The following is a 22,394-nucleotide window of genomic DNA, read 5'->3' on the forward strand; positions in this document are numbered from 1 at the left end:
TGGATAGATTCTTGTTGGGCAGGGGATTAAACAGAGCAGCCTCAAGGGGCCAAATAGTCCACTTCTACTTCTGTTTCATCTGTTTGTAATAGAATGTAGAATGTTAATGCATTTTCATCTTTTAGGTATTTCACTGTACTATTTAATATCGACACATCAAAATTACCACCTGATCAAATATGAGTGCTCAAATAGTTTGACTAATCAAGCTTTACACTTGCGCTGATTCTTCTTCAGGTGTAACATAAAGTTTTCTGACGGCCTAGCTTGATGACTGGTATTGGACTGTCACTCTCTAAATGGGGTTATTAATTAACAATAAACAGCACCTTTTAAGAAATAATAAACCTATTCCAGGAAGATGTTTGTAAACCTTTCTTTAGATAATCATTATACTATAATACGATTTGTTTTTATTTGAACACAATAAATTTTCAGTAAAACTGAACTCACCAAACAAAAAACCACACACTGGATGAATCAATCAGATCGTACATGTTTAGTTTCCTGCATGTATTTGTTGCCTGCAGAAATGAACTGGCTCTTTTTATGACAAATTATTTATATTTCAATGAATATGTGACTGAAAGAGCTGAAAAGATTTTAATATTTAGTTTTAAAGCTATGGGAGAGTCACTGTAACATCTATATTACCCATCACTCTTAAAAGTCCATAGCAATTAGCTTTGGCATTATAAGTTCCATCTGTAAGCACTTCCGTACAAATCCAGTTATGTAACTGACAATGTTCCTTCTAAGCTGCATGGTTGTGAGCTCTGGGAATCTCTGCACATACCAGTTGAGCCTTTGTTAGAACTGAAAATAACTGAAAAAGGGTAGTACTTGTGCTGATAATGGGATTTGGGTTTGTGGTGGGGAGGTGAATAGAATGCGTGGAGACAGTGCCCAGAGAAAGAATATGAAAGGGATAGGCAGCCTTCAGGACTCACAACATTGTGTTTAACAATTTCAAAAAGTGTTGATCATCCTTCTTGATTGTTACCCTTCCACCAGACCCTTAGGTCCTTTTTGGTATGGATTGCTCCCAAAACAGCCATTTCTGGGAGCTCCCATAACAGAACATTTTCAACAATTTACACTCCCCATCACATCCTACTGAGCATATATCTCTATCTTGCCTTATTTTAAACCATCTTCTTGTGTTACCCCTTTTTCCCTTCTCTCTGGGCATGTCTCCATGTATTCTATTCACTCTCCTCCAATATCCCAACATTAACATAATTGCCACCCTTTCGCAGCAACTTTCAGTTCTGACAATGGGTCAACGGACTCAAAACATTAACTCAGTTTTTATTTCTATAGATGTAGCCTGACCTGCTGAGTTTCTCCAGCACTTTCTATTTTTGCTCCTAGTGAACAGGTTCTCCAACAAGCCCAGGTAGATGCACCTTTAGTATTAATTTCTACGCTGAGGTAAAACCTCCATTGCCTTGTGTCCTTTGTTCCTCTCTGCTCTCCTCATGCCCAGGGCTGTGTCTTTGCTGCTCACAGTGTTAACTTTCAACACCATTAAAATTAATATCTGAGAAGTATTCTTCCACTACTGAGTACTGCCTTCCCTGCACTCAGCTGAATTCCCAATAATGATGAGAAACCTAATCCCTTTTTATTCATGTGATGCTTAGTAGGTTACAAGGCCTTACAATGCCAAAGGCTGCATAGACCATTCTCCACACATCTACACAATAGCTGAATGACCTTCAACTAGCAGCCTTTCAAGTGCCCAACTTAGTTGATGGTGTGGCAACGACTGGTCCCCTATTGTGCTGTAGCCTCCATCTTCTTGGTCTGTCACTGATCCACTAGCCATATGTGTGCCTCAACCAATTTCCCAACTAGCCAGCAGTGGGTTGACAATGAGTGAGTTAAATGAATCAATTAGCCACATTCCCTAATTGATTGAGCTTCTGGGATCTGCCTGCATTTATTTTGATGAAAATCTCTGGAGGTAATATAAGAAGCGACATAAAACAGCATTTTAACTGGCTGTAGTATTCTTAGCACCAATCTGTCTCTGTTCCTGACCTGATAGGACCTGAAAAACCCATCCAACGACTGATATAAATGAGATGGAAGTCCTAGACAGCCTGAATGTTATGGATATTATACATCCCAGGCAAGAGAGATAAGGGGAGGAATTTGCATTGATCCCAAGCACTAAGGAATTGCTGAGCACAGTTGTACAAATATAGAGGTAATGGGCCAATGCAAAACTAATTATCAAGATTATACAGGCAAACACCAATTCATTAGTTTGACTTCAATCATGCAAATTGTTTTATCTGAATGAGGAGAGCAGGAAGGAACAAAGGGCAAGAAGGTAATGGAGATTCTACCCTCAGCATACAAACTAATGCCAAAGGTGCATTTTCCTGGGCTTTGTTGGAGAATGTGTTCTGCAGATGCAAAAATAGAAAGTGCTGGAGAAACTCAGCAGATCAGGCTGCACCTGTAGAGATAAAAACAGAGTTAATGTTTTGAGTCCAGTGACCCTTTGTCAGAAGTGAAAGTAGCTGGTAAGGGTAGTATTTATGCTAATAGTGGGATGTTGGAGCAGAGTGCAATATATACAATAATAGACTAACAAACAACAGCTAACAAGGTTGAAAAAGGGGCAGTTCTTACCTAGTCAAAACCTTTTTGGGAAAGTAATCTCCCAAACCAACTGTGGAAAACCCAAACATGAGTACTCTGGTTCAAAGTGACTTAACACATTATGATTGCTATATCCGTCAGTTCCACTGTGCAGCATATGGTCTTGTTCATCTCTTTGTAAGATTCTATGGGTGTTTCTGCTGGAATCTTCACACCTCCTGCTGTTGAATGAAAAGAGCCTTATCATCTTCTACATTGTTCTGTTCTGCTTTGCTATCAGCATCTTTTGTAGTCCTAGTCCAGCATGGTGGAAATAGTTGGCAGTTGTAAGTTTTTTTCCCCTTTATCCTTTCTTGAATATTAGTGCCACTGACATTAGTTATTCATCTCTAATTTCCCTTGAACTAAGTGGCCTGCATGGTCATTTCAGGGTGATGAGCCAACCAAATTGCCATTGGTCTGTAGTCAGATGCAAACCTGTTCGGTTAAATATATTTGACTTCCTTTACCAAAGAGCTTTTGTGGACCAGAGAAGTTTTCACAACAACAACAACAAAAACAAAGTTGCTGGAAAAGTTCAGCAGGTCTGGCAGCATCTGTGGAGGAGAAAACAGAGTTAATGTTTTGGGTCCGGTGACCCTTCCTCAGAAGGGTTCTTAGGTTTCAAATTGGAAAAGTTCATCAATTTTGCCTCCAGTTTCCACACTGCCCTCACTTTCACCTGGTCTATCTCTGACTCCTCCCCTCCCTTCCTTTCTTGATGTCTCTGTTTCCATTTCTGGAGATAGACTGGCCACCAATATCCCCTATAAACCCACTGACTCCCACAGCTACCTGAACTATATATCCTCACACCCCACTTCCTGTAAAGACTCCATCCCATTCTCTCAGTTCCTCCATCTCTATCACATATGTTCAGATGAGGCCAATGCTGACAAGGGAGCCTCCGAAATGTCCACATTATTCCTCAAGCAAGGATTCCCCAGCTCTGTTGTTGACAGGCCCTCAATCGGGTCCAACCCATCTCCTGCACATCTGCCCTCACCCCTTCTCTTCCCTCCCGCAACAGCGATGGGGTTCCCCTTATCCTCATCTACCATCCCACCAGCATCCACATCCAGAAGATCATCAGACACCATTTCCGTCACCACTATCAAGATGCCACCACCAGACGAATATTCCCCTCCCCCCCTTATCCGCCTTCTGCAGGGACCATGCCCTCCGGCACACACTGGCCCATACTTCATTCACCCCCAACACCTCCCCACAGCCCTACAGCACCTTCCCCAGTAACTGGGGAAGGTGCAACACCAGCGCATTTACCTCCTCCCTCCCCAAAATCCAAGGGCCCAAACATTTGTTCCAGGTGAAGCAACACTTCAACTGCACTTCCAAGAATCTAGTCTACTGCATTCACTGCTCACAATGTGGTCTCCTCTAGACTTGGCAACTGCTTCACAGAACATCTATGTTCTGCTCGCAATAAAGACCCTGAACTAACTGTTGTCTGCCACTTCAATGCACCACCTTGCTCCCTGGCCAACATCCCTGTCTTGCTACAGTGTTCCAATGAAGCCCAGCGCAAGCTGGAGGAACAACACCTCATTTTCCATTTGGGGACCCTTCAGCCCTCCTGACTCAATATTGAGTTCAATAATCTTAGGGCCTAAACTCTCCCATGTCCCAGGCCCCCACCCCACCCCACACACTAGGCCTTGTTACCACATAGCCTGCTTACACACCCCTGTTGTTAGTCACTAACAGTCCCCATTAACAACTATTCACCCTCCCAGCCTGATCGTTAGCAACTTCTTTGTCTGTCCAAACATGTTTCTCTTTTTTTGAGTTTTCCTATCGTTTACTCCCTACACCACCTACCTCCCTATTTTCTGCATATAAACTGACGTTTTCCCAGCCACCATCAGTTCTGAGGAAGGGTCACTGGACCTGAAATATTAACTCTGTTTTCTCCTCCACAGATGCTGCCAGACCTGCTGAGCTTTTCCAGCAACTTTGTTTTTGTTCCTTCACTGTATTACTTTGACTTGGGCCTATCCAGTGATGTGTGGTCAAGGATATGCCTTGGGAGTTTACTGACAGAAGAATTACTTTTCTTAGATGACATTAAGGCTTATTCTCTGCAAATACAATGACATTTGGCCAGGCAAAATTTCTAGGGTCTTAGTCAGTTAATAAATATATACCTGCTTCCTTTGATTGCTCTATAATGTGTGGTCTATCCTATGATCCGTTGAACGGATGGAGGCAATATAACGTTAACTTTTCTACACCATAACATTATACAACCGTTAAAATAGCTGAATGTGTTCCTTTGAATGGTTCAGACTTAATTATTGGAAGCTAAAATACTCATTATTTAAATTTGGATGTGGAGCGAGGCAAGGGGCAGAGAGCCCTATCTCTCTTGAATGTACTGCATTCTTACCGGCAAACAATGAATTTCCAACATCTTACTTTCTATGGAAAAGAAACTAGTTTAGTTTTGAAGGTAACCATTATGATTAGCTCTCAAGAAACATACAGGATATTCTCATGTGACTGACGTCACAAAGCGTGGTGTTGTGACTGAACAGAGGGTTACCTTGGGAACTGTGGCCGGGGGCTGGAAAGCGGAACGTGAGAATGACAGGTGAAGAGTCGGCGGCGCAGACGCTATGGAGAAGTTGGGGACTGCGGCAGTTCTGCGGAACTGAGCCGAATACAGGCTGTCCAGGTACACATTACACGGTGTAACCTCATTTAACTATGATGGAGTTCCGTGCAAATTACAAGCCTGCGCTTTGTCTTTGACGCTTCGTCGAATTGAGGACACTGTTGCTATATACGTGCATATGTATCGAAATTGTGCATCGTCAATTTCTTTTTGTACCCTGCAAGTAGAAGAAAAGTATAGAACACGTTTCGTCTTCTTCTTCTGGTTTCATCTTGCAATTGCCGGTCATCAGGGATGCTGGAATCAATCCGAGTAACCGGTACGTGTCACTTCCTGTACTGCAGGGACACTGAACAAAATATCCAGTTATTACTGTAGTGAGAAAACCGGGAGATTTGGTCCGTGTATTCACTACTTGGAATATTTAAAGGGAAAATCTGAAATAACATCCGCCGCACTGCAGTTATCTATGGTGTCGACATTTTGTCGTTGATCTTTAATCATTTTTATTTGTCAGAACGTTTCTGTTGCTTGTTTCAGCAGTGACTCTTGGGAGATTTTATTTCGTAAATGATCTATTTTCATACAGCCTGAACGCGGGAAGATGTTGAAAAGAATATCTAATGAGGTGTATGTCTTTAAAATGTCATCATGTTTCCACCTGATTGAATGGGCATTTGTGTTATTAGCCAAAGAATAGTGCAGGTGTTGGTATTTTAAAGGGCACAGTTTTGATGACATTTATTCATTCTTTTATTTACATCATTTGCTGTTTATTATATACTGCCATATTTGATTCCATGGTCAGTTTGCTTCTGCGCCACCTCCAAAACATAGATTTCTTCGAGAAGACTGACATAGTTAATTCTGAGACTAGGTCTTGAATTTAAATAGAAGAAATTATGACAATACATGACGCTGATTGATTATGATAAATTGGGGAACATCATTTAAAGGAGTGCTCGTGATGAGGCAATGGCAAACATTTAAATAGCGCATGGAGACAGAACAACAGCTAGTCACTCCTGACTCTACATGTCTTACAGTCAGAAACTATTTAATAATGGAAAATAATGAGATGACAGACCAATTTAGTGCATAATTTGGTCTGTCTTTGCAAAGGAAGGCACACATGTACCAAAAATGTTGGGAACACGGTCTGGTGACTGGGAGGAACTGAAGGAAATCAATAATAGTGGGGAAATGGTGTTGAAGAAATTGAGATTAAAGAGCAACTAATCCTCAGAGGCCGCTAATCTACATCCGAGTACTTAAGGAAGTGGCCCTAGAAATTATGAATGCATTTATTGGCTTTCGGGATTCTATAGACCCTGGAGCAGGCCCTATAGATTTGAAAGTAGCTAAAGTAACCCCCTTTTTTTATAAGAAAGGAGGTAGAGAGAAACAGGAATTATAGACTGCTTAGCCTGACATTAGTGATGAGGAACTGCATGAGTCATGTATAAAAGATTTCATAGGACACTTGGAAGACAGTGATAGGATCGGATAGAGTCAGGATAGATTTGCAAAGGAGCAATCATGTTTAACAAACCTACTGGAACTTTTCAAGTACATAACTACTGAAGGTGTTTGATAAAGTTCCACAAAATTTAAAGCAGATAACAAGGTGTGGAGCTAGATGAACACAGCAGGCCAAGCAGCATCAGAGGAGCAGGAAGTCTGACATTTTGGGTCTAGGCCCTTCTTCAGAAAAGGGTCTAGGCCCGAAACATCAGCCGTCCTGCCCCTCTGATGCTGCTTGGCCTGCTGTGGTCATCCAGCTCTTCACCTTGTTATCTCAGATTCTCCAGCATCTGCAGTTCCTACTAGCTCTGAAACAAAATTAAAGCACATGGGATTGGGGTTAGTGTACTGTCATAGATAAGGAACCATTTGGCCAATGGGAAACAGAAAGTAGGAATAAGTGTGTTCTCTTCCAAGTGGCGTACCCATGAGCATCAGTGCTTGGACCAACATGTTCACAATATATCATTAATAACTTACAGGAGGGAACTAAATGTAATATCTCAGACTTTGCAGATGACACAAACTGGGTGAAAAGGTGAAGTATGCGGAGGATGCAGAGATGCTTCAGTATAATATGGGCAAATGTATGGTAGATGAAGGTGGATAAATGTGAGGTTATCCAGTTTGGTAGCAAAAACAGGAAGACAGATTAAGATTTGAATGACGATAGATTGTGAAAGGAGGAGGTGCACTGAGATTTGGGTGACTTTGTACACCAGTCACTGAAAGTAAGCATGCAGGTAGTGAAGAAACAAGTATGTTGGCCTTCATTGCGAGGATTTGAGTACAGGAACAGGGATGTCTTGCTGGGCTTTGGTGAGACTGCAACTAGAATGCTCTCCTTCTCTGAGGAAAGATGTTCTGGTTATGGGGAGAGTGTATTGGAGGTCTATCATACTGATTCCTGGGGTGGTAAGACTGATGTATAAAGAGAAACTGGATCGGTTAGAATTATATTCACTGGAGTTTCATAGAATGATGGTGGAATCGCATAGAAACCTATAAAATTCTAAAAGGATAGTACAGAATAAACACAAGAAGAATGTTACTGATGACCAAGGAGTCCAGAATCAATGCACATGGTCTAAGAATACAGGGTAGGCCATTATGGAATTAGATAGGGAGACACATTTTCGCCCAGAGCATGGTGAGCCTGAGGAATTCTCAGTCACAGCATCCGAGGAGGAGACTAAAGATATCAAAGGGTATGGAGCAGGAACAGGGCAGTGGGTTGGATGATCAAGAATGATCATAGTGAATGGCACATCTGGCTTGAAGAACAGAATGGCCTACACTTGTTTGTATTTTTTAACCTAAGATTGGCCATGCCACCAGTAATCTGTTATCAAGTCATACAACACAGAAACAGACCCTTCAGTCCAACCATAATCCCAAACTAAACTAGTTCCACCTGTCTGCACTTGGGCCATATCCCTCCAATAATTTTTTTTATTCATGCGCTTATCTGAATGTCTTTCAAATGTTGTAGCTGTACACACATCCACTACTTCCTCTGGAAGTTCGTGATCCATTGTCTGTGTATTCATTTTTAAAAAAATGCTTCATGTCTTTTTAGTTTAAATCTTTCTCCTCCTCTCATCTTAAAAATATGCCCTCTTGTAGAGTCAGCGTCATACAGCACTGAAATAGACCATTCCATGCTGTCCAACCAGTCCACGCTGAACATAATTCTAATTTAAACTAGTCCCACCTGCCTGCTTCTGGCCGATATCCCTCCAAACCTGTCCTATTCATGCACTTATCCCAATGTCTTTTAAACATTATAATTGAACCTACATCCACCACTTCCTCAGGAAGTTCTTTCTACACACAAACAACCCTCTGTGTAAATAATTTGCCTCTTATGCTTTTTCCAAATCTCTCTTCTCTCACCTTTAAAAAATGTGCCCCCTTATCTTGAAATTTCCCATCTTAGGTAAAAGACACTATCATTAACTCTAACTATACTTCTTGGTACTTTATAAACTTCTTCCAGGTCACCACTCAATCTCCTACTCTTCAGTGAAAAAGGTCCCAGCTTATCCAGCCTTTCATTATAACTCAAACCTTCAAAACCCAGCAATATCCTGGTAAATCTCTTCTGAATCCTCTCCAGCTTGATAATATCCTTCTTATAACTGGGTGACATGGTATTCCAGAAGTAGTCTCACGAATATCCTGTGCAACCTCAATATCCTGGTGTTTAGGTAACATTATTGGAAGCTAGAGTCCATTCATCTCAACTCCTATACTCAAAGGACTGAGCAATGAAGGCCAGCATGCCAAACACCTTTTTAACCACCTTGTCTATATGTGACACAAACTTCAAAGAATAATGTCCCTGTACCACTACGTCCCTCTGTTCCACAACACTACTCAAGGCCTTTCCATTAATAGTATAAGCCCTACCCTTGTTTGTTGTACCAAAATACAATACCTCGCACTTATCCAGGTTGAACTCATTCTGCCATTTTTTTAGCCCATTGACCCATTTGATCAAGATCCCATAGTAATCGCAGAAAACCTTCTACACTGTCTACAACGCCTCCAAATTTGGTGTTGTCCACAGACATAATAACCATGTCTTCCATATTCTCATCCAAGTCATATTACATAAATGTCAAACAAAAGAGGACCCAGAACCGATCCCTGTTGAACACTGCTGGTCACAGACCTCCAGTCTGACAAACAGCCCTCCACCATTACTCTCTGTCTGCTGCCGTTAAGCCATTTATGTATCCAATTGGTGAGCTCACCCTGAATCCCATGTGACCTAACTTTACTAATGAGTTTATCAGGTGAAACCTTGTCAGAGGCTTTCCTAAAATCCAAATAAACAATGTCAACTGCTCTGCCATCATCAAACTTTTTGGTAACTTTCTCAAAACGCTGCATTAAATTAGTGAGGCACAATTTTCCTCACTCAAAACCATGCTGATTTTCAGTTTGATTTTATTGTCATGTGTACCGAAATACAGTGAAAAGCTTCATTTACAAGCAGTTACAGGCAGATCACAGCAAGCAAAGGATGTACAGATCAAACAGACTTAGCGGCACACAGATCACATCATTTGAGGCTAGAGTCTATTCAATAGTCTGGTAACGGCCAGAGAGAAGCTGTTCCTGAACTTGCTTGTGCGTGTGATCAGGCTTCTATAATCTTCTACCTGACAGTGGAGGTTGTAGGTTACCAGATTGTGATGAGTCTTTGATGATATTGGCTGCCTTTCCATGGCAGGGGACCATGTAAATAGAGTCCATGGATGGAAGATTGGCTTCCGTGATGGTGGCGTGCACAGCCCAGACCTTCTGTAGTTTCCTATGGTCCTGGGCAGAGCAGTTGCCGTACCAAGCTGGAAATGTTTAGAGACGTCCTTAATCCTAGCACCAGGAAAGCAACAAACCATCCTAAATTTACTGTGAGGCTGGATGAACACAGCAGGCCAAGCAGCATCTCAGGAGCACAAAAGCTGACGTTTCGGGCCTAGACCCTTCATCAGAGAGGGGGATGGGGGGAGGGAACTGGAATAAATAGGGAGAGAGGGGGAGGCGAACCGAAGATGGAGAGTAAAGAAGATAGGTGGAGAGGGTGTAAGTGGGGAGGTAGGGAGGGGATAGGTCAGTCCAGGGAAGACGGACAGGTCAAGGAGGTGGGATGAGGTTAGTAGGTAGCTGGGGGTGCGGCTTGGGGTGGGAGGAAGGGATGGGTGAGAGGAAGAACCGGTTAGGGAGGCAGAGACAGGTTGGACTGGTTTTGGGATGCAGTGGGTGGGGGGGAAGAGCTGGGCTGGTTGTGTGGTGCAGTGGGGGGAGGGGATGAACTGGGCTGGTTTAGGGATGCAGTAGGGGAAGGGGAGATTTTGAAACTGGTGAAGTCCACATTGATACCATATGGCTGCAGGGTTCCCAGGCGGAATATGAGTTGCTGTTCCTGCAACCTTCGGGTGGCATCATTGTGGCAATGCAGGAGGCCCATGATGGACATGTCATCAAGAGAATGGGAGGGGGAGTGGAAATGGTTTGCGACTGGGAGGTGCAGTTGTTTGTTGCGAACTGAGCGGAGGTGTTCTGCAAAGCGGTCCCCAAGCCTCCGCTTGGTTTCCCCAATGTAGAGGAAGCCGCACCGGGTACAGTGGATGCAGTATACCACATTGGCAGATGTGCAGGTGAACCTCTGCTTAATGTGGAATGTCATCTTGGGGCCTGGGATGGGGGTGAGGGAGGAGGTGTGGGGACAAGTGTAGCATTTCCTGCGGTTGCAGGGGAAGGTGCCGGGTGTGGTGGGGTTGGAGGGCAGTGTGGAGCGAACAAGGGAGTCACGGAGAGAGTGGTCTCTCCGGAAAGCAGACAGGGGAGGGGATGGAAAAATGTCTTGGGTGGTGGGGTCGGATTGTAAATGGCGGAAGTGTCGGAGGATAATGCGTTGTATCCGGAGGTTGGTAGGGTGGTGTGTGAGAACGAGGGGGATCCTCTTGGGGCGGTTGTGGCGGGGGCGGGGTGTGAGGGATGTGTCGCGGGAAATGCGGGAGACGCGGTCAAGGGCGTTCTCAATCACCGTGGGGGGAAAGTTGCGGTCCTTAAAGAACTTGGACATCTGGGATGTGCGGGAGTGGAATGTCTTATCGTGGGAGCAGATGCGGCGGAGGCGGAGGAATTGGGAATAGGGGATGGAATTTTTGCAGGAGGGTGGGTGGGAGGAGGTGTATTCTAGGTAGCTGTGGGAGTCGGTGGGCTTGAAATGGACATCAGTTACAAGCTGGTTGCCTGAGATGGAGACTGAGAGGTCCAGGAAGGTGAGGGATGTGCTGGAGATGGCCCAGGTGAACTGAAGGTTGGGGTGGAAGGTGTTGGTGAAGTGGATGAACTGTTCGAGCTCCTCTGGGGAGCAAGAGGCGGCGCCGATACAGTCATCAATGTACCGGAGGAAGAGGTGGGGTTTGGGGCCTGTGTAGGTGCGGAAGAGGGACTGTTCCACGTAACCTACAAAGAGGCAGGCATAGCTGGGGCCCATGCGGGTGCCCATGGCCACCCCCTTAGTCTGTAGGAAGTGAGAGGAGTCAAAAGAGAAGTTGTTGAGTGTGAGGACGAGTTCAGCTAGGCGGATGAGAGTGTCGGTGGAGGGGGCCTGGTCGGGCCCCAGCTATGCCTGCCTCTTTGTAGGTTACGTGGAACAGTCCCTCTTCCGCACCTACACAGGCCCCAAACCCCACCTCTTCCTCCGGTACATTGATGACTGTATCGGCGCCGCCTCTTGCTCCCCAGAGGAGCTCGAACAGTTCATCCACTTCACCAACACCTTCCACCCCAACCTTCAGTTCACCTGGGCCATCTCCAGCACATCCCTCACCTTCCTGGACCTCTCAGTCTCCATCTCAGGCAACCAGCTTGTAACTGATGTCCATTTCAAGCCCACCGACTCCCACAGCTACCTAGAATACACCTCCTCCCACCCACCCTCCTGCAAAAATTCCATCCCCTATTCCCAATTCCTCCGCCTCCGCCGCATCTGCTCCCACGATAAGACATTCCACTCCCGCACATCCCAGATGTCCAAGTTCTTTAAGGACCGCAACTTTCCCCCCACGGTGATTGAGAACGCCCTTGACCGCGTCTCCCGCATTTCCCGCGACACATCCCTCACACCCCGCCCCCGCCACAACCGCCCCAAGAGGATCCCCCTCGTTCTCACACACCACCCTACCAACCTCCGGATACAACGCATTATCCTCCGACACTTCCGCCATTTACAATCCGACCCCACCACCCAAGACATTTTTCCATCCCCTCCCCTGTCTGCTTTCCGGAGAGACCACTCTCTCCGTGACTCCCTTGTTCGCTCCACACTGCCCTCCAACCCCACCACACCCGGCACCTTCCCCTGCAACCGCAGGAAATGCTACACTTGTCCCCACACCTCCTCCCTCACCCCCATCCCAGGCCCCAAGATGACATTCCACATTAAGCAGAGGTTCACCTGCACATCTGCCAATGTGGTATACTGCATCCACTGTACCCGGTGCGGCTTCCTCTACATTGGGGAAACCAAGCGGAGGCTTGGGGACCGCTTTGCAGAACACCTCCGCTCAGTTCGCAACAAACAACTGCACCTCCCAGTCGCAAACCATTTCCACTCCCCCTCCCATTCTCTTGATGACATGTCCATCATGGGCCTCCTGCACTGCCACAATGATGCCACCCGAAGGTTGCAGGAACAGCAACTCATATTCCGCCTGGGAACCCTGCAGCCATATGGTATCAATGTGGACTTCCCCAGTTTCAAAATCTCCCCTTCCCCTACTGCATCCCTAAACCAGCCCAGTTCATCCCCTCCCCCCACTGCACCACACAACCAGCCCAGCTCTTCCCCCCCCCCACCCACTGCATCCCAAAACCAGTCCAACCTGTCTCTGCCTCCCTAACCAGTTCTTCCTCTCACCCATCCCTTCCTCCCACCCCAAGCCGCACCCCCAGCTACCTACTAACCTCATCCCACCTCCTTGACCTGTCCGTCTTCCCTGGACTGACCTATCCCCTCCCTACCTCCCCACTTACACCCTCTCCACCTATCTTCTTTACTCTCCATCTTCGGTCCGCCTCCCCCTCTCTCCCTATTTATTCCAGTTCCCTCCCCCCATCCCCCTCTCTGATGAAGGGTCTAGGCCCGAAACGTCAGCTTTTGTGCTCCTGAGATGCTGCTTGGCCTGCTGTGTTCATCCAGCCTCACATTTTATTATCTTGGAATCTCCAGCATCTGCAGTTCCCATTATCTCTCATCCTAAATTTACGCTCACTGCCACAGAAATCCTGTCTGTGGCCCTGATCGGACCGTCCCCTATATAATAATTATATTAAATCTTATAAAACACTGCCTAACATAATCACTCCAAGTGTCCAATAACTAACTGGCCCTTCTGTTTTCAATAGAGAGACTATCCTCTTCTATACTTCCATAGACTGAATATCTATTTGATAGAGGAACAACCACCAGAGACTTTTAAACTACCTTCTTATTTTTCCTGACAGTCACCCATCTATCTGACTGATCCTGCTGTGTCATAACTTTTCTAAATCTGCTAGCCATATCACTCTGTACCTCCTATATGCCCTTAATAACACTAAACCTAAAAACAAGTTTCAACAACACATATACAAAATAAACTACCTTTCATTACCTACAGAAAATAATGTTAAATGGAAAAAATTAAAAATGTGTATATATATCAGACTTAAATAAAATCAACCACTTAGTTGATTAACTGAATAATCAACAACTCTTCTGCTATAAATTCCTCGAACAAAAATAATTCTTCTCCACAGCCGACCACATGTACGACTTCCCGTAACAAAAACACAACTTATTTTAAAAAAAACTGCCTTGAAATCCCCCACCCTAGGGAAAAAGACACCTGCCAGTCACCTTATCTACACCCCTCATTATTTTATAAACCTCTATAAGGGCACCTCTCAATGTCCTACGCTCAGTGAAAAAAGTCCCAGCCTCTCCTTGCAACTCAAACCTATGACTTCTTTAACCATGTTTGATAACTCTAAGTTTTCACCAAGAAAGATTCATCCATATAGTCCTTCTAGTCTAAAAGTTTCTAAGAGGCACAGTTGCAACTGTTTTCATTTGTGTTCATCATTAAAATATGGGAATTAAGTATACTGTAGTCCTAACAAAATCACTTTTATGATATAAGTGACGAGTAAAGAAATCCTTTGTCTAATTTTTCATTTATCCCTTAGTAAGTAGAACAAAGTACTGCTCACCCCAGTAGAGCATTTGCTTCTCTCTGGGTGTTCGTAAATCAAGAAATTTAAAGAGTTGTCTATCTCTTAAAATCTAGTTGGAATTTACATTTAGCATGTAATTCTAACCTTAACATAATTTTTTCATGGTGCTGGAAATTGGTAATTAAACTGTGTAGTTGCTCAGTTAATTTGTGATTTGGTTGAGCATTTTGCTTGTTCCTCAAGGACTTCCTCGTCTTTGAAATCTTTGCGAGTATAAAACGAGAAATCTTGCACTGAGAAAACTAAGCAGCATGAAACTAGCTTGACAGAATACAGCTTCAATAGTGTTTAATTTTGGAATTGAGTGAAAGAGAACATTTGGTGCAAAGAAGAATTTTTTTTACAAATTGAGGAATGGTCATGGTAGAGCAATAGGCAGCAAAACCTGTGAACTGGGTTATTAATTAAGAAAGACTGTAGGAAATAGGTTGGTGAATTATATGGTTTCTTTGAATCAGGGCAGTAGCTTCTAGGAAGAAGTAAGCTGTGTGTTAAAGTTATAATTTAATTAGTTAATCTAAATATAACTACAAATAATCTTTAAGTCATAGTTCAAAAATGAACCCCTGATCAGTGAAACAAAATACATTTTGAGATGGCAGAGTCTGTGATGTGTTTCAGCTTTAGCACGTGGGAGCTGCTGGACACCACAGTGATGTACAGCTACAGTTAAGGCTCTACAGCCTGAGAAACTTTAGCTCTGAGTTGAAGAACAACAGTCCAAACATCAGACACTGCAAAGAATCAGGGAGGGAACAGTCTCCTGAACACTTTAGCCCTGGAGGTAGTCAACCTTTCAGGATAAGTACTTTTAGTTTTGGTTCAGAAGGTAGCATTTGAACAGGCTCAACCATGGTACTTATCCAACTGATAGAAAGTTTTTAAATCCTCTGTGAGCAGGGAGGATGAGCAAACTGAACACGGCACCGTAGACTGGAAGTCATTCAAGTTGGCAGTGAAAATAAAACGTAGTCATTGTGGGAGACTGTATAGTGAGTGAGTTTTTCTCTAGCAAAAGCATGAGTCTTGGACCCTATAGTGTTTACTTGATGCTAGTGTTAAGAACATGTTCTCATGACTGGAGAGGAACGTTGAATGGAAGGGGAGATACCCAGTTGTCTTGATTTACATGGGTACCTGTGACACAGCTAGGACTAAGAACAAGGTTCTGCTAGGGGAGTGTGAGCAGCTTGGGACTAAATTAAAAATGCTGAACCACAACGATAGCGATCTTTGGATTACTACCTGAGCCACAAGTAAAATTGGCATTGGGTAATTAAGATTAGAGAGTTAAATACATGCTTCAAATATTTATATGGAGAACTTGGTTTCAGTTCATTCATAGTGCACGAGTATTGGCAAAGAGCAAACTTCTATTGAACCATGCTCTGACTTGTGTCCTTGCTGAAGGGAGGGCTTTATATTAAATAAATAGGGACAGGCTGGTAGTTGGTGCTGCAAGAGATAGAGGAGATTTTAAGAAGGCAATAATGCATTATCATGACATTGATAATGATAAGCAAAGTGTGACAGAAATGGAAACAGTGTACCAACAAATGAGGCTAGGGTTGAGAAAGTTGTTAAACATCGTTGTTTATCTGAATACTTCTAGCATTCTAAACAAGATCAAAATGATTGTCAGGACAACTAGAAATAATTGGGAAAATATAATTGATTACAGAGAGATGGTTGAAAACTGATCAAGGTTAGGAACTGAATATTCAAGGGTATTTGACATCTTAGGAATGGTGGGAAGGCTGAGGAAGGGTGGGAAGGCTTAGAAAGTAGGGTAGCTCTGTTAGTAAAAAATGAGATTAGCATATCAGTGACAAAAGATATCGGTAGATCAAAGACCTAGCAGAGAAATGACCTCCTTGGTGGGATTAGTTTATAGGACGCCTATCTAGAACTACACTGTATCATAGTGTATACTGAAAAGCAGGACTCATGGTTTATTCAAAAAAAGTACTGGGGCAATTGTGGGTGATTCTAATGTTCATATAAGTTATATAGTTCATATTGGCAGTGGTGGCCTTGGGAATGATCTGGATAGTGTACTTTGAATAGTTTCTTAGAACTGACCACAGATCTCCCCCAACCCAATTATGTCCTGACCTCTTTGACTGTTCTGATGAATGGCCACATTCTCCCACCTCTCTCTTCTGCTAATCCATCCTTCCATTAACTATCTCCTCACCCACCCTACCCCCAAAACCATCCTACCCATCTACTAACATTGAAGTACTTACTTATTCAGTAACACTAATTAACATTTAAACTTGTACAACAGCTCATGAGAAAAACGGGAGGTCCTGGCTTCTTTCCTGTCCCAACTCTACTCTGTTGCAATGCTGGTCTCCAAGGAATGCCGTGTTCCATGATTCTGGAACAGCTGGACCAACCGAGGCGCTGGTGGCACTAGTAGACAGGGAGATAGTCAATACTTGTGCTTCTAGCTAGTTCTAAACAATTTATTATTCTGTGCAATTAAAGTCGAAGGGAAATTGGCATGATCCCACTTGCCTATTCCCTGTTGCATTCCTGCCAGTTGATCATTGAGATGTTTACTCTTGCTAGTTACAAGGGACATATATGGAAATAGCCCACAAATGAGGGCCAATTCATACAGTTACATTGACCCTTTCTGTTTTTAAATTTCTGCAGAAAAACTTCGTTGGCCAGAATTGGAGCTAGCCAAAAAATCGGTTCTATTGAATCCCGCTGAAAAAAATGACACAAGCCAAGCAGATCTCCAGCAAGTCTCTGTTAGCATTTTAAAGGAAATATTTACAGGAAGCAATGGTTACAATGTCTTATTGCCATCAAAGGGAGAGAAGAAACGGTTATCCTCCAGCCATCACAAAAAGCACCGAAAATCTGCGAAGCCCTCAGCTGTGTTGCAGTACAAGGAACGCCGGACCCCCAGCTCCTCTGTGCCAATGGTTGATAAGGAGTGGTGTCTTGGAAGCGGACATACTGCATTACTCATGGGTAACTTGGTTGCAAGCGATTCAAAATTTCCGCTTGGCATATCAATGGTAGGAAGTGGAATCGGTCTGTCCCAAAGACCAAAGAATAAGATAAAAAGGCTTTACTTTTCAAGTCTGCACAGGTCCAGTTTGCCAGTTGGACAAGGGAGAATCAGTGAAAGCCACACTCGTAGACTCTGCATCCTGACTGCTGTTAAACCATCAAATGTGGAAAAGGAGAAGGTCAAGTTCTTCAAGTCTGAGTTCACCTACAATCCACAGTTTGAATATGCGAATCCTGCTTTGCCCAATGTGTTAGCAAAACACGGTATCGCTTCAGATAAATTTCTTCTCCAGGTAGAGTCTTGCTGAATTCATCTGGTGATAAAGCTGTATTTGAACAGAAATATCTTTCTTTTGCTTTTTTTCTCTATTAAATCTGATTTTTACAGAGTTTTAGCGTCAAATACATTTTGCTCTTCAGTGTGTTCTGATCAATGATTGCAAGTCCCTGTAAGTTTTTGGACTGCTACAATGAGTCAGAGCACTTGGTAGCAATGGGTTAAAAATTAGGAACAATATCTCATGAAATTCTATCTCATGCAAGGAAGAGATTTCCTCTGTTGAAATATAATGTGCTTATTTTTATTGTACCTTTTTGTATTAGTCCTAAAAGTGCTTTACAAGCAATTGTACTTTTGAAATTTGATCACTGTTCTAATGAAATGAGCATGGCAGCCAATCTGTACACATCCAGAAGTTCAGTTCAGCATTTCATCTGAATAACTGCACTTCCAGTGGTACAGCATACCTTCAGTACTACGCTGGAGTGTCAGCTTAGATGATATGCTCACATCTCTGGAGTGGAACCTGGACTCCTAAAATACAAAAGTGAAAAATTATTTCTGTCTTCAATGAAGGCATGAAAGCTTCTCAATAACAGTTTAAAAAAAAAACAGGAGGGGCAACAGGGAGAGGTGAATTTAAAACAATTATAATTACTAGGAGGAAAATGTACTAGAAAACTAATGAGACAAAAGATTGATGAGTCCCCAGGACCTGAAGCAACCTGGAAAATGCAGTTCAAGTAGCCCAATGGAGAGGAACACCCATTGGCATATGCATCCAGGACTTTGGCTAATGCAGAACATAAATACGCCCAGATAGAGAAGGAAGGTTTGGCGGTCATATTTGGAGTCAGGAATACCTTTATGGACATAAATTTATGATGATAATGGACCACAAACCCCTGCTAGGGCTACTCAGAGAACAAGGCTGTGCTGCCCATATTAATCCAGCCCAATTCAGCAGTGGGCTCTAATTCCAAGTGAGTATAATTACAAGTTGGAACATCAGCCAGGAGGCCAAGTAGCAAGTGCATTGAGCCATCGGTGGAAGAGTCCGTAATGGTGTTAAGTTTTCTCGACACATTTCCAGCTGACAATATCACACTTTGGATGTAGAAAGATGTGATCCTGGCAAAGCTGAAACAGCTGGTGGTGATGGGGGAAACTGAAAGACCGTCACAACCAGAATTGAAACCAGAGAGACCAGATCACTGTAGAGGGTGGCATATAATTATGGGGAATAAGAGTGATTGTCCTGAGCAGAGGTCACTGCCAGATACTGGCTGACCTCCTCCAGGGTCATCCAGGGTTTCCAAAATGAAGAAGTTGGTGACATGTTATGTCCGGTGGCCAGGATTGGATACAGACATAGCTGTATCTAGGGGCAGTTCCTAGGGTGCCAATAAGGACAAAAATTATCATCTGCATCTCCTCCCACATTTGTGGGAATGGCTGGGTAAACCCTGTACTCAATTACATGTGGACTATGCAGGTCCTTTCATAGAGTCAATATTTTTGGTCATTGTGGATGCCCACTCAAAACAGCTGGACATGCATAAAATTCATTTGTTAAACATTGGACAATGATAGAAAAACTGTGTGCATTTTTTATGGTGGACATTGTCTACATGGACCTCCTCAAGGCATTCGACAGGTTCCACATTGTAGACTGATTAGCAAGGTTAGATCACATGGAATCCGGGGAGAGCTCACCATTTTGGATACGAAATTGCTTGAAGGTAAGAGACAGAGGGTGGTGGTGGAAAGTTGTTTTTCAGACTGGAGGCCTATGACTAGTCGGGTGCCGCAAGGATTGATGCTGGATCCACTGCCTTTTGTTATTTATATGAATGATTTGGATGTGAATATAGGAGATACGGTTAGTAAGTTTGTAGATGACACTAAAATAGATGGTATGGTGAACAATGAAAAAAATTCTCAGATTACAATGGGACCTTGATTAAATGGGGCAACGGGGTGAGGGATGGCAGATGAAGTTTAACTTAGATTAATGTGAGTTGTTGCATTTTGCTAAGGCAAATCAGGGCAGGACTTATACACTTAATGGTAGGGTCCTGGAGTGTGTTGCCAAACAAAGAGACCGTGGGGCGCAGGTTCACATTTCCGTGTAAGTAGAGTTTTAGGTAGAAAGGATGGGGAAGAAGGTCTTTGGTATGCTTGCCTTTATTGGTCAGCACATTGAGTAGATGAGATAATGGGAACTGCAGATGCTGGAGAATTCCAAGATAATAAAATGTGAGGCTGGATGAACACAGCAGGCCAAGCAGCATCTCAGGAGCACAAAAGCTGACGTTTCGGGCCTGTACCCTTCATCAGAGAGCTTTTTTTTTCACTTCCAGCATCAGAATTTACTGAAATCACACAAATGGGAAGAAACCCTCTGAAAATCCAAAGACCACTTCTCCGATCAAATGAAGACATATATTTTTATCGATTTGTTTCATCCCATTTTTAACATTTACAAACCAATCGTATTATTAATTAATTGCCAACATTTCCAATTAAACTAATCATATCACTGAACGGCTAGAGAGGGACAGGCTTGTGGTCAAAACCCCCTGGCCCTCCATGGTCTCGTGATGTGTCCCAGACTTTCCTATCTCTCCTCTTGGTGCTTTTCACAATTGACACTGTATTCCAGTACATTCCTGCTGAGACGTTTGCCAGCTGCATCATGTCAATGTCAGTTCATTGGATACTTGCCTATCACTTAAGGACCTTTTAAATTCCTCATAAACCTCATTACAGGAGCTACAAAAGAATATTGATTTTCACTAGTTGTTATAACATCAGTTCCAACAAAGTTACGTGGTAACACTGAATGTTACGATTCTTTAGGTAATGAGTTGAGAGCATTTTCTTTCTTGCCGTATTTACTAGACACATCAATCTTTAATCCTTGATAATAAAATGTGAGGCTGGATGAACACAGCAGGCCAAGCAGCATCTCAGGAGCACAAAAGCTGACGTTTCGGGCCTGGACCCATCATCAGAGAGGGGGATGGGGAGAGGGAACTGGAATAAATAGGGAGAGAGGGGGAGGCGGACCGAAGATGGAGAGTAAAGAAGGTAGGTGGAGAGAGTATAGGTGGGGAGGTAGGGAGGGGATAGGTCAGTCCAGGGAAGACGGACAGATCAAGGAGGTGGGATGAGGTTAGTAGGTAGATGGGGGTGCGGCTTGGGGTGGGAGGAAGGGATGGGTGAGAGGAAGAACCGGTTAGGGAGGCAGAGACAGGTTGGACTGGTTTTGGAATGCAGTGGGTGGGGGGGAAGAGCTGGGCTGGTTGTGTGGTGCAGTGGGGGGAGGGGACGAACTGGGCTGGTTTAGGGATGCAGTAGGGGAAGGGGAGATTTTGAAACTGGTGAGTCCACATTGATATCATTAGGCTGCAGGGTTCCCAGGCGGAATATGAGTTGCTGTTCCTGCAACCTTCGGGTGGCATCATTGTGGCAGTGCAGGAGGCCCATGATGGAAATGTCATCTAGAGAATGGGAGGGGGAGTGGAAATGGTTTGCGACTGGGAGGTGCAGTTGTCTGTTGCGAACTGAGCGGAGGTGTTCTGCAAAGTGGTCTCCAAGCCTCCGCTTGGTTTCCCCAATGTAGAGGAAGCCGCACCGGGTACAGTGGATGCAGTATACCACATTGGCAGATGTGCAGGTGAACCTCTGCTTAATGTGGAATGTCATCTTGGAGCCTGGGATAGGGGTGAGGGAGGAGGTGTGATGAAGGGACCTCTCTGATGAAGGGTCCAGGCCCGAAACGTCAGCTTTTGTGCTCCTGAGATGCTGCTTGGCCTGCTGTGTTCATCCAGCCTCACATTTTATTATCATTGAGTAGATGAGTTGGGATGTCATGTGGTTGCTGTATAGGACATTGGTTAGGCCACTTTTGGAATACTGTGTTCAATTCTGGTCTCCCTGCTATAGGAAGGATGTTGTCAAACTTGAAAGGACTTAAGTTCAGAAAAGATTTACAAGGATGTTGCTGGGATTGGAGGGTTTCAGCTATTGGGAGAGGCTGAGTAGGCTGAGTTTAAGGTGTGACCTTGTAGACTTTTAGAAAATCATGGATAGGGTGAATAGCCAAAGTCTTTTTCCCATTGTAGGGTGTTGCATATATGGAATGAACTACTAGAGGAAGTGGTGCAAGTACTGTTACAACATTTAAAAGACATTTTAGACAGGTACATGAATAAAAAAGTTTAGAAGGATGTGGACTAAACCTAGGGACCAGTTTAGTTTGGCAAACCTGGTTGGCATAGATGAGTTGGTCCGAAGGGTCTGTTTCCATACCGTATAACTCTGAGTGGCCAAATATTTAATAGATGCTGTATAGCATAGGAATGTATAATGTAAGGATGTCCTTTTTAATGGGGAAAATAGAAAAGCAGAATATTTAAACTGTGAGAGAATGGTGCAGTAAAGTGGGATCTTGGTATCTTGCAT

General features: G+C 43.7%; 1 protein-coding gene across 3 annotated transcripts in view; it reads left to right on the forward strand.

Moving 5' to 3' along the window:
- The window catches only part of LOC125460937 (putative tyrosine carboxypeptidase MATCAP2), a 75,048-nt gene that overhangs the window by 31,495 nt on the left and 21,159 nt on the right, over positions 1-22,394 (forward strand). For 2 of the 3 annotated variants that reach the window (XM_059653017.1, XM_059653019.1), the window contains exon 2: positions 17,276-17,937. In XM_059653017.1, coding sequence (XP_059509000.1) covers positions 17,276-17,937 — 662 coding nt within the window. Of the gene's footprint in view, positions 1-5,218; positions 5,610-17,275; positions 17,938-22,394 lie in introns of those variants that run through there. The other variant, XM_059653018.1, reaches the window with a different exon arrangement.

Source organism: Stegostoma tigrinum, chromosome 2 (assembly GCF_030684315.1).
Source record: "Stegostoma tigrinum isolate sSteTig4 chromosome 2, sSteTig4.hap1, whole genome shotgun sequence".
Classification (NCBI taxonomy): Eukaryota; Metazoa; Chordata; class Chondrichthyes; order Orectolobiformes; family Stegostomatidae; genus Stegostoma; species Stegostoma tigrinum.